A 14,824-nucleotide genomic window follows, 5' to 3' on the forward strand; every position below is an offset into this window, starting at 1 on the left:
CTGTATGGAAAATAAAGCTGACAGAAAGACTAAACTTGTACAAGAAATGCTGAGATTCATTTGCTTCTGCTCAGGTGTTTGAATTTAGTCTCCTTCTTGATGGAATTTTATGTGATAATTTCCTGTGTGGGAAATAGCTACCCAGCATAGCTACCAACTAAACTAGTAGTGAAGCTGAAGCTTAAAGGTCTCCAATAAGCAGAATACATGGCTAACTAGAAATAGTTAGTCACTAACTAAAAAAACCATGGTTAACTAGAAACAACAAGAAGTAGGCTAGGCATAAGTAAATGGCCCTTTCAATTTAAGCAAATCTAAAGAGTAAAAGCTTTTGATAGTGCTAGCTCCCAGTCTTATGCCTGCAAGTCATACACACTACTGAGAACTAAAATGCACTTCAAACAATATGTTTTACATCAGTAATGCATTGATCTAGAGCTCCAGAAGGATTACCCCCCACACTTTTTTTTAAGGCTTTATCATAGTTGAATGCAATTAACTCCTTTACAGCTTGAATGGTCTAGCTTCATGTTGCAATACCACCATCTCATCCTGTATTTAGATAGAAAGATGGGAGCACAATACCCACAAATCAGCTTTCAGAAACTAAACTCAGTGCCCTGTTACACACAGACTGAATGTTCTGAATTCCTTATTAGTGACTGTTCTGTTCAGTATGGAGGAGAGCTACGCCTCAAACATCAGCTTTATGTCATCAGAACAGACTATCAGCCACACTTGATTCTCTATCTTTTTTTCAGGAACATGTATTAGGAAGGAGACAGATGGAATACTTCAATGCCACAAAACACCGCTCTGCATTCTGTTACCTGTTTCATTTCCATCAATAGTTTTGTAAAATATGGTGTAACTTCTGATAAATCCATTTTGTTCATCCACTGTGAGATGGTTCCATGTCAGAACAGCTTCAGCTTTTCCTACTTTTTTTGTCTGAACGGTTGGTCCTTTTGAAGGACCTGTAATGGGAGATGAAGATTAGTTTCTGTTGGGCACCTTCACATCCACAGAACCAGTGTATTAATGAGCACCAAGTTGCTCCTGTATAAAAACTTCAATGGAATAGCTAGACTAACTCATCTGAAAAGTATTATTTTCAGACAACATAGCAAATCCAAAGGTGTTTTAAAAGAGGAACCTCCAGGAAAAAAAGATATGAAAAACAGTAATCAGCAGATCACGTGAAATCATCATCTGAAGTTAATTAGTCTTGGCTTTCTACTTGGAATTTAAAATAAATCAGTATGGAAATATTAGTATACCAATAAAATAACAAACTCAAGCCAAATTATCTGATAAAGATTGGAAAAAGGGAAGGAGTCAGCCACAGATGTCTGTTTGTCATGGTTTAACCCCAGCCAGCAACTAAGCACCACGCAGCCGCTGACTCGCTCCCCGCCACCCAGTGGGATGGGGGAGAAAATCGGGAAAATAAGTAAAACTCATGGGTTGAGATAAGAACGGTTTAATAGAACAGAAAAGAAGAAACTAATAATGATAATGATAACACTAATAAAATGACAACAGCAATAATAAAAGGATTGGAATGTACAAATGATGCGCAGTGCAATTGCTCACCACCCGCTGATCGACATCCAGCTAGTCCCCTGAGTGGTGATCCCCCGCCCCACCCCCCCGGTTCCTATACTAGATGTGATGTCCCATGGTATGGAATACCCTGTTGGCCAGTTTGGGTCAGCTGCCCTGGCTCTGTCCTGTGCCAACTTCTTGTGCCCCTCCAGCTTTCTCACTGGCTGGGCACGAGAAGCTGAAAAATCCTTGACTTCAGACTAACCACTACTTAGCAACAACTGAGAACATCAGTGTTACCAACATTCTTCTCATACTGAACTCAAAACATAGCACTGCACCAGCTACTAGGAAGACAATTAACTCTATCCCAGCTGAAACCAGGACACTTAAATACTGTAAAGAAGCAGAATGGATGTTAATAGAAGGGACAAGATCAATTACATCAGAGGACCCTCAAGTGGAAGACCATTTTTCATTACATAGTCCACATTAAAGCAAAGGTCTCATTATTTTTAGTCAAGAAAGTCAGTTTATGTGCTCCAAGATAACCATTTTGTACTTACGATCCTGCTGAAGATAAGCCTTCACAGACTGTCCACTTCCTTGACCATCAGCATATAGAGGGTAAACAGTTATCAAGTAACACTTGAACGGCTTTATATCACCTAATAAAGGAAATTTAAAAGGTTTCACAGACAGTCAAATTCTTCACCATCCTTCTCATTTACTTCAGATACAGGGTTCTGGATTTTGGCTGTTTTATTAAATGCACTCATATCTAATGCAGCTGACTTTCTAGAGCTCATTGATATACTGCTCCAAATTATTAACTAAAGGAACAATACAATGGCTCACATTCAAATGTTAAATTTAATAAACGGACTTCACAAAAGTTCATCCCTCCCTTTGAGAATACTTATCAGGTTTTTAGAGTGTTCTACAAAGTATTTGTAGACTTACGAGCTAAATACCTTTTAAATATGTTCCTTGAATATTTCCTGGTTCGTTCTGCCATTCTATAGTGCAGTCTGAGCTGTTGGACACCAGACACCATTCGATCACATATTTAAGAACATAACTGTTAGGAGCAGTCCACCCTACCCACAACTTGCCATCTTTAGGTAGTGTTCTAACATTCTTCACAGGAGCTGTGATGCAAGAAAACAGAATAGTGATAAATACTGACAGTTCTTCCACTAGATATTCATAACAATAGCTATTTTGTCAAATGTGGATACTTCTGTGTTATTGTAATGGTGACAATTTGACAGAACCTAAGTAAACGTAAAAGCCATTTTCTGAAATTTGGAAGCTTACATCTGAATCTTTATATCAGAGATCCAAAACAAGCAGTATTAAGCTACTTGAAAACTGGAAATTAGCCTCACAGTAAGTTGCCTTATTGCACAGTAAAGAGATACTATGTTTCTTCCGAAAGAAAGGGTCTATTTCAGAGACAAATCAAACCTTGAGACACTTCTAAATTCCCATTCTAATGCTCACGCTTATGTACGTTACCAAATGCTTCTCACTGCAATGCTACTCTGTTTGAAACATACCCTTAATTAGTTCACCTAACAGTTTTAGAACCTGTGGCTCCCCCTTGGTGTTTACACTAAAAGCAGCATCTGTCTATATACTTATTTTTTGCTTCCTGTCCTGCTAGTGTTCGGATTGTCTAAGAGGAGAAACCAGCCTGTAGTTACTGCTACTGCACAGTGAAAGGAACTTAAAAAGGAACATGAACAGTAGGGAAACAGGGGAAGCAGATAAGGCAACCGGGCAAGATGCTGGAACTGTGGGAGAGACAGGGACAAGAGAAGAAAGGGGTGGGGGGGGAAGATCAGAAAGCACAAGGGAGGGCAATGGTGAGATGGTATATACATGAAGTAAAGGATGCTTGTTTCCCCAACCCTCTGATTTTTTAATAAGAAAACAAAAAAGCCCACTATACTAAGAAAAGAAACAACAGGGAATATAGTGCACAGTAGGTCTAAGGATCAAGAAGAACAGCAAAATAGCACACATAACTTCAAATGAGGCTGTGGGTATATAAACCTTCCCTAGTATACATGGGAATATATATCCATGTTCCCTAGTATACAAGTGGTGGCATAATTTTAAGGTGTTAAGACTGCAGATACATTCAGTAATACTTTAATTATATGTCCATGTAAATGGTATCATTTTACAATACTGAAGATTTCTTACAACAAAAGTGATGCAAATGCATTTGACACAGACATTACTAGGACACTAACCTTTTGTATTACTTGCTGGGATAAGTAAAACTGATGGAGGGGATGCCCCAACTCTGTTATGGGCAATCACAGTCACTTCATAAGTTCCATTTGGCAGCTTTAATGTAAGGTTGGTGGTACTGACATTGTATTTCTCTGGTGGACTGGAGAGAGATGATTTAGCTCTGACAGTCACTTCATACTGCAAGATTACTCCACTGGCTTCAGATGGCTCCAATGCCTGTTAGAAACACATCTTTGATTATACTGGGAGGGAACAAATGTGACCTAACTTTTATTGTCTTTGATGTGTAATTTAAAATCAGAGTGCAAAACAAATAGCTGTATATTTAAGGAAAGTGCAAATAACCTGTGTTCATTTCTAGAAAGCAGTAACTTCCAGAATGATTTCTGGTTTAAATCCTCTTTTCTTGGCTCACAATCCTACCTAATAGTTTAATAAAAGCTATTCAGTAAAGACTGCAGAACATGTGTTGATAAAACTGCCATTTCATGTGACTTTACAACATAATGACATAAAAGGAATCTCACATCTTAAGCTGCGAACCTGAATTCAAAACAGCCTGAGTAGTTCTTTTTTATTACACATGGTAAAATACTTGTTTCTGTTATCTCATAACATGGAAAAATAATACGTACTGTATAAAAGTATTAGTGTTCAGATAACTTAGGAGAAAACTGTTGAAACTGTAAAGTAGCACCAGTTCTCCAGTTTTAAGCTAAATAATGTCAGAAGTGGCATGTGGCATACGAGTTACATCAGAAGATAATGCCATATCAATATACATGTAACTTCACACAAGCCACCTAGTAATAGGGAAAAAGTAATAATAAAGAGACAGCTAGATCAAATGCGTCAGAGTTCATGGACCAAAAGAAAGCAGGAGATGGGGACTGACCATAATTGCATTCACGTTCTCAGCTTTGGACTAATCAGCCAACAAGACAGAGCAGCCTACTGCATGCAAATGTACAGTGCTGTATTTAATAAATTTGGCCTCTGGAATGTCTCTAGGCTTAATAGATTTTGCAGCTGGAGTATCCCCATCCAGACAGCATTACCAGTTTTAGGATACAGCAGGAGGCATAACATGAAGGTTTACTTTGCTCAAGTGAAAGTTTCCAATTCCACAGACTCCTTAGGACAGCAAGTCAGGAATCTGGAAGTGGATTCCGTATACTCTGGATCACAGATGTGTGTCAGTTAACTGATGGCCTTTACATCTATGCTGTTATTATAATAATATTGAAGTCACTTCTTGTATCAATAAAACCTGTATTATCCCAGCTATCTACTCAAGTTTGTTGAGGTAAATTTTGCCACTTAAAAACTCATGTTTTTAAAAGAATGCTCAATTCCTGCAGCTTATAATGCTGCTTTACCTTCCACATCAGATGCACAGTCCAGGAAGCTGGTGAGCAAGATGCATCAATGATCCTCCATATGGCTGGTCCTTTAGATGGTTCTGATGAAAGAAGCAATGCTTAATAGTAGAAATATTTTTATTTAGTCTGTTTGAATTAATCCTTTGACTATCATTAGAAGGTTATGCCCCCTCCTTTTTTTTTTTTAAATAAAAACATATACCAAAAGCGTTTCTTTAGTTCCTCAAATCAAGTAATGCTTGGTATATTATGTGGAACACCTGCATGGAAAGACTTCCTGAAGGGATGAGCAAAACACCAGTTCTGCTCTAAGTGTACAGTACCAAAATAACTGAGAGTCACCATGCTGAGCTTCTGCCACAATGGGCTCAAGATGACAGTGCTGAGTGAGGCATGACCAAACCTACACCATGCAGCCTGTGTTCAGAGGCACAGCCCTGAATACCTGTATGCTGCAAATCTTGCTATGGTCTGTAACTCCCAACACTCTCCCTACCACCCCAATATCAAGTCACCTAAAAAAGGAAAGTGCAGGAAAGTTAAAAAGGAGACAGATCTCTCCTGCCAGAATTCCCCGAGTTTCCTATATCCTTTATGCTAAAAAGGGTAACAGAACTGCAGTACTTTTGCATAATACTACAATACTTTCTGGTGTCAGTACCGTAAAAAAATTCAAGTGGTGCTTCCACTACAAATTTCACTTCAAAGTAGAATTAATCAATCTATTACAGTGCATAAAGCAATAAAAAGTGGCCAATCCTTTGTTAGGGCCTTAGCCCTAACAGAAAGATGATCTTAAAACGAACTTACATTTATAATCTTGCTAGTCTGTATTTTCTCTGGGAGTTTTTATTGCATTTTTTAATATTAATCAGTATGAGTTTTTGGCTGTTTTACCTCCAAAACCCAGTATCAATTCTATAGCGTGCCTCTTGTCTCTTATGCTTTACATCAAGAGGGAAGGAGAACTGCGAACTGAGGCAAAGGGAGCTTGCTCTTAACAATCTTGTTTGAGTACTCTGATTTGATTAATGTGAAACAGAAGCAATTATACATCTTGCCTGATATAGATCATTAATGCACCATGATCTGCCTTATGTTCATTTCCACCATAACACCTTTGTTCTGAGGCTAAAATAAAGCCTGGGTACTTAATCACTAATAGCAGTATTTTTGCAAAGCCAGTCACCACAGCAGAACAGCAAGGCAGTCTAAATACATAGGCAGTCCTGAAATCCTCATTGCTCAGGTTGAGACAGTAACCACAAAAAACAAAACCATACTGTCCTTAGGAGTTGAAAAGTGACTAGAATATTGAAAGAATATTTGACAGTATTTCCCCCAGAGAAAGTAAATTTTGCATAGAGCTGAAGCAATGCCACTATGTACACATAAATTCCATTTTGTTTAAACAGGTAGGGTATACACTGTAATCTTCTTCTTACTTCTCCAATATAAGATGACTTGTGAATTCAGTCCAAACTCATTACTGGGAGCTCAATTAGGATTAATAAGGAAGGATTTATGATTCAGTGCAGTTAGTTAAGCTCCAAGCACAAAGTGGTGTTTCAACAATGAAACTTGCATTGGTTTAACTCTGTTTAAACACATGCACTGAAATGCTGTGCTAAATAAGACTGCTTAAGAGGGTGCCTTGGAAGGCACTAAGGAACAGATAGGATACTACAGAAAGGAGACCAGGACGAACACAAGCAGGAAAGGCTAAAGCACATTTAAAAAAAAAAATCAGGCTAACTTAGAAACTAAGCAGATATCACAAAGTATTTGTAGCAGTCAGAGGGAAGAATAGAGTCCCTGCTGGGTATCAAGCACACAACCAGAAGGTCCATTCATTGGCTCCATATGGGGTAGGACAAGTACAGGCCAGAAACAAAGCCAGTCTTCCAGGCTATCAAAGTAGAAATGAAATGGAAATGGGACAAAGCTAAAGTATTTTCACTCCTCATAACCCTAGAATTGAAAGAGAATAGTTTCTAACTGGTAATAACCAAGGTCCTGGAAAAACAAGACAAAATCCCCACATCATTTAAGTCTCTTTAAAGTCAGAAATCAGCAAGTGATTCCCAATGCTGCTGCTACTGATGATTCAGGAGGAAAACAAAAAAGCTTTTAAAATTAAATCCCTGTGAGGGTGATTTACTAATTTTAGAATCCCCAGAAATCACAGTGCATGTTATTGTAACATACACAGCTATGCAGCAAACCTGGTCTGCTGGATATAAAGACCCTTGGCTACAGCCACTATTTGGAGGTAAAAAGTAGATGTTTCCTGATAAGGATTAGGTTGTAAAACAATTGCCAAAGACTTCAAAATTGCCAGAATGCTTGCATTAGTCTTCAGCATCATGGTTGTATATTTGTTCCTTTGCACTTAAGGATTCTGTTGAAATTTCACTTGATAGTTACAGTACTTAACACTTGGAAACATAATCAAGTGGAAATATAGAAGTATACCTTTCTGAATATAGTAGTGGTAAATACACCCATACCTTGGTAGCTTGCTACTGAGACAAACACCAAATCTTTTGAATGCAGCAGGCAAGCAGATATAGAATCTTCTGAGATACAGGTCTAAGTCTCAGACAAAGCACAACATCTAAAAAGTTGGTTTTATAATTTGATTGAGGGCAATAATAATGGTATAAGTAACTTAAGTGTCCCCCACCTGCTTGTTTCATTTGCAATAGGCAACTGTACAGTAAAAATCAATTAACAAAATTTTGGTACAGGTTTTGCCGAAATTGCAACCTGAAGTCCCTTGTTTGAGCCTGACACTTGGTAGAAAAAGGATCAGGGAACTATGGACCTCATGAGCTCCTTTCCAACTTAAGTTATCCCACTATCCTATAAATTTGCAGCTGTATCTAGGCATTTGCGAGAGGTGACCACACCTCTGAAGTTGTCTGTAAGCAAATTCAGAATAGGAAATTATTTTACTGTCAACTTATAGCTACAATAGCAAACTGATAAACAAGCAACGCAGAAAAAGTGTGACTATCTTGTTATCATTAGGAGGCATAGCTACAACAATTTGTTAAAATGCTGTTCTACCAGCAGAAGACAGACTGTATTTACATTTGCAGTGTATCACAACTAACAGCACAGGTATTCCTCAACAGCTTACTGTACACTGAAATTAGTTCCTTACCTTTAGCAAGAAGCAAGACACTAATGTAGGGTGTTCTGATACCAGTAGAGGTTCAGATTCAAGAAGATACCAGTTAGTACCTCTCAAGCATCTATTAAAGATGTTAAATTAATTCCAGTTCAGTCTAAGGGTACTATTCAGATGAATGACAAAAGGAAAATAGACCACAGAAAGTTATACATCAAAGCCTGGGGCTTTTATTTGGAGAGCAAATTAAAGGGCCAAATGCATAGGTCTAGGTTGTGTTTGTATACACTGCATGTATTTTTGTTCTGTTAATGGAAAATGTAAGAATCCACTATCTGAGAACAGGATTTTTCATACTGTAACAAATGCATGGGTATGATTTTAATGTCAGTTTTCCAATAATTACTGCTCAGTTATTGTGCAACTTTATTTTGTATGGGTTTATAGCTGCTACAGCAATTGCTAAGTCATGAAACGCTGCAAAACAAAACAGCCAAAAAAAAGTGCTGTGAAGTCTATTAAATTCATAACACAGTGAGTTGTAATTACTTTAATGTCACAGTACATTTCAAGCAATGCATGTGTTCATGAGCAACTGGAAGCAATCAATGAAGTTAAAAAACATGCCGTGGAACAGAATGGACACAGATCTTAGAAGAGACCGAGTGCAGTAACAGCCACAGTGCCACTGTCCCAAAGGAATATGAAGGAGTCCAGGGCAACACAGCACACCTGCAGAACATATAGTTCAATGGAAACAGACAATGCCATAACAGCTGACTGGAGCATCAGAAGGAGTTGAAAGGCCAGTCAAGTTGATGACCTTGTAGTGTGAAACAGATTTGGTACATGGCAGCAACTTTGCCATGCTGAGGATTTGTTCCACAAAGCAGTGAAGGCTGACACTTGACTGAGGCTCTTCAGCAGTAACTTTTCCCCAGGGCTGTGAACCTAAATCTTAACCTAGTGGTTTGCTATCTTTTGCATATTGTAAGTAGTAATTGGTTTATACTTTGAAGTTGTATATATCCTGCTTGCAAAGTCCTTTTGTGCAAGACTAAACATGATCCAAATACTGTCCCCAACAAGCTGATGGTAAAAGTTTTCCTCATTACATCACGATAGCAGTAACTCAGCATTCACCCCTATGGCAAAGGGACAGGATATTACAAGTCCAGATTTATAAGATGACAACTCCAATGATTATGTCATCAAGATAGAAAATTGTAAGGAAACAGTGACTTTTGTGATTAAATACAGCTAAAATAAAACCATTTTTCACAAAGACTCAACCTTGCTTGAAGTCAGCAGTTAACAGATGGCAATCTCTTTCTCATGCCTCCCACAGTGACAACTGGATCAGTGATAAGCAGCAAGACTCTTGATTACTGTGTGCAGAATATTGTAAACAAGTGGGTACAAGACAGTGCAAAGGCAGCTGCAACAAGCAAGAAAGTGTTGTAGATGCAGGACACCTTGGGAAAAGTTAAGAGTAAACCAGAGGGTTTAGATGCTTTAGTGCATAAAAGGCTAACTTCCCATATGACATTATTTCATATCATGGCTTCACTAAATTTGTGAAGAAGTCTATGTATGCTGTATGATTAAAATCTTCTGTTTCATACTTATTGATGCTTGTTCACCTATGACTTTATTTAACGGTCTCCTAAACACTGAGTTGTTCACAAACTAAGGCAGTCTGTCTACCAAAAAAAAAATAAATATCCTTTCACACAGGCAGACTAGCTTTATGCTCCTTTGCATGCATGGTTCAAGTTGGTCAGTACTGAAAGTAACTCAGGAGAGCCTTGTTGCATGTATAATCAAACAGCTCAAGCGAGGATACACGATTCAGCTGGCTATTGCCAAATTGCTGAGCACTCACACATTTTGAAAGTCAGTGACCTACTTTCATATATTACTTACTATCTTCAGTTGTGACCCCAGTTTTTTCTTCACTCCAGTCACTCCAGTAGCCCACTCCATCTTCCTTCATGCAACGAATTGAAAAGACATACTCTGTGTAGGGTCTGAGCCCTTGAACACTGAATGAAGTTCTTGGTGAAGCTGTATCTTCAGGAGGAACCTAAAAATGGAAGAAAGATTTGAGAGGCACTCATCAAAAACTGTAAAGCTGAGTTTTGTGCTACTACAGCTCCCATCCAAGAGGGCTTCCTACAGCATACATACCCAATACAAACAACATAGTTTTTCTCACCTATTTCCAAAAGCTTGAATTCTCAACTATGGTTTTGTAAGGGACCAGGTTTGTGTATATTTACCAGATATAATACAATACATACACTACAATAGGTAAGCAGCTATCTCAGGACAGTGTTTTCTAATTAGTTCCTGTCTACTTCTCTGTCCTTCCTATATAATTCCTCTACTTACTGATCTACAATATCCCCCGTCACATTTCAGAACTTTGCTAGGTTATCTGCTTGATTGTTGACTGTAAAATACCTGTGCTAGAAACCTCCTATAAAGCTAGAGAATCCACGATTATTGCTTCCACTGATACACAACAGTGTTTCTTAACTGACATTGGAAATAGTTTGTTTTAGAGTAGTTTATACTTTTGCTAATAAATGGCTTTATTTTCATAAGCTCTTTCCTCTATCTTAGATTAGCAACTGAATGCCAGAAAATATTCTTATTGTATATGCACAGAAACAGATGTGTGATGTAGATAATAGATATATGTAGGTCACACATACTGACTCATCCCACATTATTCCACTTGCAGTTAAAGGGTTTTTTCTAGTGAACAACCCTGCAAGAGAAATGACTGCAGATTAAACACACATGCAGGACACTCAAAAGGTTAATCCTAAGTGTAAACAACTGTCAAAGGAGTCAAATTTTACCACAGCTACACAAGCTCAGTTGTTTTAAAAATTACTATTTCAATGGTCTTGTGCATATGTTAAAAGGGCAAGACAAATTAAAATGACTTAATAGGACAACATGTCAATAGATCCTGGAGTTGCAGAATAAGCTGTGCAGGGCAGTGCTCTTTAAAATACCAATACAGGTGACCTTAATAATCAATGTCTGCATCTAACACTTGAAAATTTCCTCCAAAGGATCACACTACATTAGTCACAAGTAGCTGTGTTATGCTACCTGCTTCAAACACCATATTTTGGTTAAGTCAGAAGCAGTGTTCCTTCCAACAAGTCATGAAATTCAGAATACTTTTGGCCATCTGTACTGAAACAAAAAATGGGAAGATCTTGATAAGAGTGTTCCTGGAATAGTGCTGCTGTGAGAGAAGGCTTAAAGAAAGGCAGAACTGAGAAGCTATTGAAAATATGTCCATAGGCTGATGTAGAAGAAAAAAACCCCACAACTCTGGATGATATGAACATATTCAGGTAAGGCATATGCCTTACTTTTTTCCAGTTCCTTGACTGCATCAGGCTTAAGGCATGCATGCAGGACAACCATACTGTATAGAATCATAGAATCATTCAGGTTGGAAAAGACGTGTAAGATCAAGTCCAACTGTAAACATAACACTGCCAAGTCCACCACTAAACCATGTCCCTAAGTGCCACATCTACACATCTTTTAAATACCTCCAGGGATGGCAACTCAACCATTTCCCTGGGCAGCCTGGTCCAATGCTTGACAACCCTTTCAATAAAGAAATTTTCCTAATATCCAATCTAAACCTCCCCTGGTGCAACTTGAGGCCATTTTCTCTCATCCTATCACTTGTTACCTGGGAGAAGAGACTGACACCCACCTCGCTACAACCTCCTTTCAGGTAGTTGTAGAGAGCGGTAAGGTCTCCCACCAGCCTCCTTTTCTTCAGGCTAAACAACCCCAGTTCCCTCAGCTGCTCCTCATAGGACTTGTTTTCTAGACCCTTCACCAGCTTCATTACCCTTCTTTGGTGCTCCAGCACCTCCATGTCTTTCCTGTAGTGAGGGGCCCAAAACCAAACACAGGACTCGAGGTGAGGTCTCATCAGTGCTGAGTACAGGGGGACAATCACTTCCCTAGTCCTGCTGGCCACAGTATTTCTGGTACAAGCCAGGATGCTGTTGGCCTTCCTGGCCACCTGGGCACACCACTGGCTCATATTCAGCCAGCTATCAACCAACACTCCCTTTTCCACCAGGCAGCTTTCCAGCCACTCTTCCCCAAGCCTGTAGCATTGCATGGGGTTGTTGTGACCCAAGTACAGGTGCAGCAAGTTCAAAAAAGCATCCCAGCACTGTACAGTGTTTGCCCAAGCTTTAAATGATATTTAAATCAGTAGTTTTGCATGTGCATGGGAAGATAAAAGTCCATGAATATTCTAGATGTTGCATGTACAGAACAAAAAATTCAGAATAAACATACTGCAACATGATGGGGAAGGCCAGCAAAGAAGTCCACAGAGAAAAGACAAGGTCAATGTACTCTAGATTGTGCCGAAAACCCCTAGATCATAGCCTTTATGAATAGGCCAGATAAACTACCTTGGGAGGCCACATAAGGCCTAAGGATGATAAAGCTAATCCTCTGAACTGCAGCAGTGAGGCAACTTTCACGGTTTGACAAATGGCTGGGTTACAGCAGAAGAGTGGCAAGGGACATTAGTGGGATTACCTGCATCCAGTTTGTGTCACCAATGATCCTATAGCGAATATTGAATTTCAGCTTCATCACAGCTATAGAAATCTGATTCTCCCAGGAAAGCTTCAGAACAGTTGGTAGTATTCCTGAGTTGACTGATAAGTTGCGGGGCGACAGAGGTTTAACTAGAAGAGAAGGAGTTAGTCAACTCTACAACTGTAATTTATCATGCCTCTAGCAGTTGGTACACTATGTTGTAACACTACTATTAAAGCCTTTCACAAGCTCAAATGGCTGTATTTCACACCAGTTTCTAAAGCAGACTACTCAACAAGAACTTGCTATCTGAATTGTGATCAAATCTCTCACTCTCCCTACCTTTGTCCAGCACAGTCCAAGTTCTAGTCACCAATATTTTGGCAGTGTTAAATTTTTAGAGTAAAGAAACATGAACATACCCATTCAGCAATATGCACAGAAGCAGCAGTTATGTACTAATAAAGCTTTATTAAGAGGCATATAGTTACCAATCTCAATGGGATCAATAACAAGAGGATCAGATTCAGCCTTCCCAAGAGCATTTGCTGCTTCTACCCAGACCTCCAGGTTAACAAAGAACTGAACATCATCAATCGTACAAGAATTGTTTACATCTTTTGGTATACAGTCAGGAAAGTTCTCTTGTGGCCTAAATAAAAGAAAAAACAAGGTACAAAGCAGTAAGTTTGGTTTCCTTTAGAGAATCTCTAAGTAAATCAGAGTGATCAATCAGTTTAGCTCATGTCTCCCCTCTGCCATTATCTTTGTAAGCAGAGGCGTGGGAAGAAAAGGTGAAGAGATTACAATGGCTTGTTCAGCCAGAAATGCATGTTTGCATTAAAACAGAAACTAGAATAAAATCCTTGACTTCAAGTCACATATTTTCAAAAGCACATGCCATAGTATTGTAATTATAAAGTTGTACAAAACCCTAACTTAACTTAAAAAATAAAGATCAAGAATTGATACATTTAATCAAAAGCACTATGGCTAGTAACTAGAAGCATATTAATGCAGTAAAAGATGTAGTCAGTATTACCTGCAATGAGCAGGGACATCTTCTACCTGTTTAGAATGGGATAGAACATTCACCACAGAAAAAAGTGAAATATATAATTTGGGTCCAGCCACCTAATGATTAGGTGTGCTGTACTCACACGACACTACTCATGTATTTGAAAAACGGAAAAATACTAGATAGCTGTTACTCCAAAATAAGTGCAGCAACAAAATTTCAAGTCTGATTTAGAATTACTTTAAATGTGAACTTCTTTAACTCTTCCCTTCCGCCAAAATAGAGAGCAATACTCTAGGAAACTGGATTTTAGTGAAGAACTCTTCCAAAGTATCAAGGAATTTCAAGCCTACAACAAATATTCTTCAAAATTATTTAGATATTCTATAAAGGACTACTTACCATCTGTATTTCAACCTAAAGTGAGTGTCCAGGAACGTATGCCGGCCAGGGTTCCAGGTACAAGTCATAGGATATCTGAGTCTTGACTTCTGATGCACAATGCAACTTAAGTTTTTGGGCTTCTCTGGGGGCACTGTACAGAAAAAGTTAGCAATAATTAATCTATATACACATTTCAATCCAGTAAGAATCATGCCAAGTGTCCCATCAGAGCAATTTCAGTGAACATCAGAAGTATTTACAGTCAGATTTATTTCTAAAGGAGGGGGCAAAAAGTGCTGGATGCCATCCAGCAATGGAAGTTAAGACGCCTAACAAGCTGCTCTAAGAAACAGTAGGCTGCAGGAAGAACAAGCACTTGACAGTAAGGAACAGCACAGAATATTTCTCATTCTTTGAGGCAAAAACCTGATATCAACAATCTCTCATCTAAATCTATTTTAATTCACACAGAAAAAAAAT

At 38.6% G+C, this 14,824-nt stretch overlaps 1 protein-coding gene across 5 annotated transcripts in view; it reads right to left on the bottom strand.

Annotated features, from left to right (window-relative positions):
• Positions 1-14,824, bottom strand: part of IL6ST (interleukin 6 cytokine family signal transducer) — a 63,253-nt gene that overhangs the window by 37,508 nt on the left and 10,921 nt on the right. For all 5 annotated transcript variants that reach the window (XM_075021571.1, XM_075021569.1, XM_075021568.1 and 2 more), the window contains exons 4-12: positions 14,363-14,495; positions 13,434-13,594; positions 12,940-13,091; positions 10,261-10,420; positions 5,196-5,278; positions 3,813-4,032; positions 2,523-2,699; positions 2,115-2,216; positions 831-977 (exon numbers count right to left, since the gene is read on the bottom strand). In XM_075021571.1, the coding sequence (XP_074877672.1) occupies positions 831-977; positions 2,115-2,216; positions 2,523-2,699; positions 3,813-4,032; positions 5,196-5,278; positions 10,261-10,420; positions 12,940-13,091; positions 13,434-13,594; positions 14,363-14,495 (1,335 nt within the window). The remainder of the gene's footprint in view (positions 1-830; positions 978-2,114; positions 2,217-2,522; positions 2,700-3,812; positions 4,033-5,195; positions 5,279-10,260; positions 10,421-12,939; positions 13,092-13,433; positions 13,595-14,362; positions 14,496-14,824) is intronic.

Source organism: Buteo buteo, chromosome Z (genome assembly GCF_964188355.1).
Source record: "Buteo buteo chromosome Z, bButBut1.hap1.1, whole genome shotgun sequence".
Classification (NCBI taxonomy): Eukaryota; Metazoa; Chordata; class Aves; order Accipitriformes; family Accipitridae; genus Buteo; species Buteo buteo.